The sequence below is a fragment of the Gavialis gangeticus genome, unplaced genomic scaffold, assembly GCF_001723915.1.
Source record: "Gavialis gangeticus isolate Ggan-Ray unplaced genomic scaffold, GavGan_comp1, whole genome shotgun sequence".
Taxonomy (NCBI): domain Eukaryota; kingdom Metazoa; phylum Chordata; order Crocodylia; family Gavialidae; genus Gavialis; species Gavialis gangeticus.
Genome location: NW_017729025.1, coordinates 33,870,741 through 33,872,645, shown reverse-complemented (window position 1 = coordinate 33,872,645; position 1,905 = coordinate 33,870,741). Strand labels below are relative to the sequence as shown.

Genomic DNA, 1,905 nt, shown 5'->3' with positions numbered 1-1,905 from the left:
CGGGGTGGGCGGCGCGGCCCGTCTGTCAGGCGGCGCCGGGCTCAGGGCCCCCCGCGGGCGGCGAGGGCGAGGGTTCGCGCGAGGTGGTGGAGCGGTTGGTGCGCGCACACCCGGTGGTGGTGTTCATGAAGGGCAGCCCCGCACAGCCCCAGTGTGGCTTCAGCAACGCCGTGGTGCAGATCCTGCGGCTGCACGGGGTGGTCGACTACCGCGCGCACGACGTGCTGCAGGACCCCGGCTTGCGCCAAGGTCAGCGACGCCCGCGCCCCTCCCCCCTCTATCGGTCCTTATCAGTGCGGGGCAGCCCCGTGCTCCGCCGCCCCCTGGCAGGTGGCTGCTGCGATGGGCGAGGCACGAGGGTGGTGTGCCTGCCGGCAGGCGCTTGACAGACAGGACATGTGGCCCCTCTCAAACCGCAACCGATGGTCTTGAGCACCCTGGATGTGGCTCGTTCTTCTCTCTTATTTCTTCTCCGCTGTCTGCGTTGCTGCAGGACGCGGTGGGCCTGTATCCAGTGCAGAAAAAGCAGGCTGGCGTTGATGTCGTAGGGCTGCACACAAAGTCCCCCAAACAAGAGTGGGCCTCGGCAGGGGGAGTCCAGACCTTCCTGCAAGCCTTTGGAAACAGGATACGAGCTGCGTCTGGTTGCTGATGTGTTATACTGCAGTGCCTCATTCCGTTTTCTTGTCTTTTCAGGGTTAGATCAGCTCCTGATGCCCTTTCCTTCTTGAAAACTGCGTTTTCTGGTTCTCAGCAGTTTTAGGTTTTAGTCATGGGATGTTAAGTAGAAAGCACAGATAAGCTGTAATCCAGGAACAGTTATTTTCATCATCTTAACTTTTGCTATTCTTTCTGTGGGCCTTCTAATTGCCCCCAGAACATGGTGATTCGTGTGCAGCGGTTCTGGGAGGCCTGCATGTTCCTGTGGTGCTGCTTGTCAGCCTTGCCAATAGCTGCAAAATTGCATTAAAAGACAGCTGACTTATTTTCCTGACTTTCCCTCCCCTTTGTAACTGCTTCTGGGTTACAGAAGTGGGAGAAATTGTCAGGGGAATTATGGGGATTTCCATGTTCCATTCAAAATACCATGTTTTATTAAGATGGGAGTGGTACAGTTGAGAGCTTGCAGGTATGCCATGAAATGTAAATGTGCCATGTATCAGCCATAGTTGGTCAGGAGCTTTATTTTTGGTGGGGAACCAAAATGTGCTGCCTCTTAGTGTCCTTAACTTGCACAAGACATTTTGAATAGCAAAATGTTTACTGAAGAAATGTTTACTTTTGGATTATTGTAATTGTTTTGTATATTGCTGGACTGCCACTAGAAGGTTGCTAATATGATAACTTGACATTTTACTGTTTGCTTCTCTTCTGGATTTGCTTGATGTAAGACATCTGGTTATTTGCACATCAAGGTTGTGCAGCCTTTTCTTCTCTCCCCTCTTTTCCCCTACATCTTCCTCCCCCCCCCGAAACCTCCACTGAAGATTGTAGGTGCATGGCATTAATAATGCTTAAAGAAAAGACTTTGAAACTTACTTAAATGGAATAAGGATTTAATACTTTGTCTGTGTGTATAGATCTATCAGGTGCTCTCCCCGTTCCTTGTCTTCGGCCAGTGTTGGTTATTCTTTTTTTCATTAACTGTAGTTGTTAGAAATAAGATCAGATAATGTTGCTTTTCAGGTTCATAGCTTTAAGTGTCAAGAGAGGCCATGGCTAATCTAAAATATTGAGACCAAAAGCTCTTTTATACTTTTCAACCTATTTTATTTTAGAGATCGATTAAAACTAAGTATTAAAATTTACCTTCTATGTGTTTTTAATTGACATCATTAACTTTTATAAAATATTAAAGCTATTTTAGTTTAGAAAAGGCAGAACTGGCAGTTATTAGAGTGGCTT

General features: G+C 48.1%; 1 protein-coding gene across 1 annotated transcript in view; it reads left to right on the top strand.

The window, feature by feature from the left end:
* The window catches only part of GLRX5 (glutaredoxin 5), a 13,043-nt gene that overhangs the window by 853 nt on the left and 10,285 nt on the right, over window positions 1-1,905 (top strand). Inside the window, exon 3 of the mRNA XM_019519905.1 lies at window positions 1-249. Within this exon, the coding sequence (XP_019375450.1) occupies window positions 1-249 (249 nt within the window). The remainder of the gene's footprint in view (window positions 250-1,905) is intronic.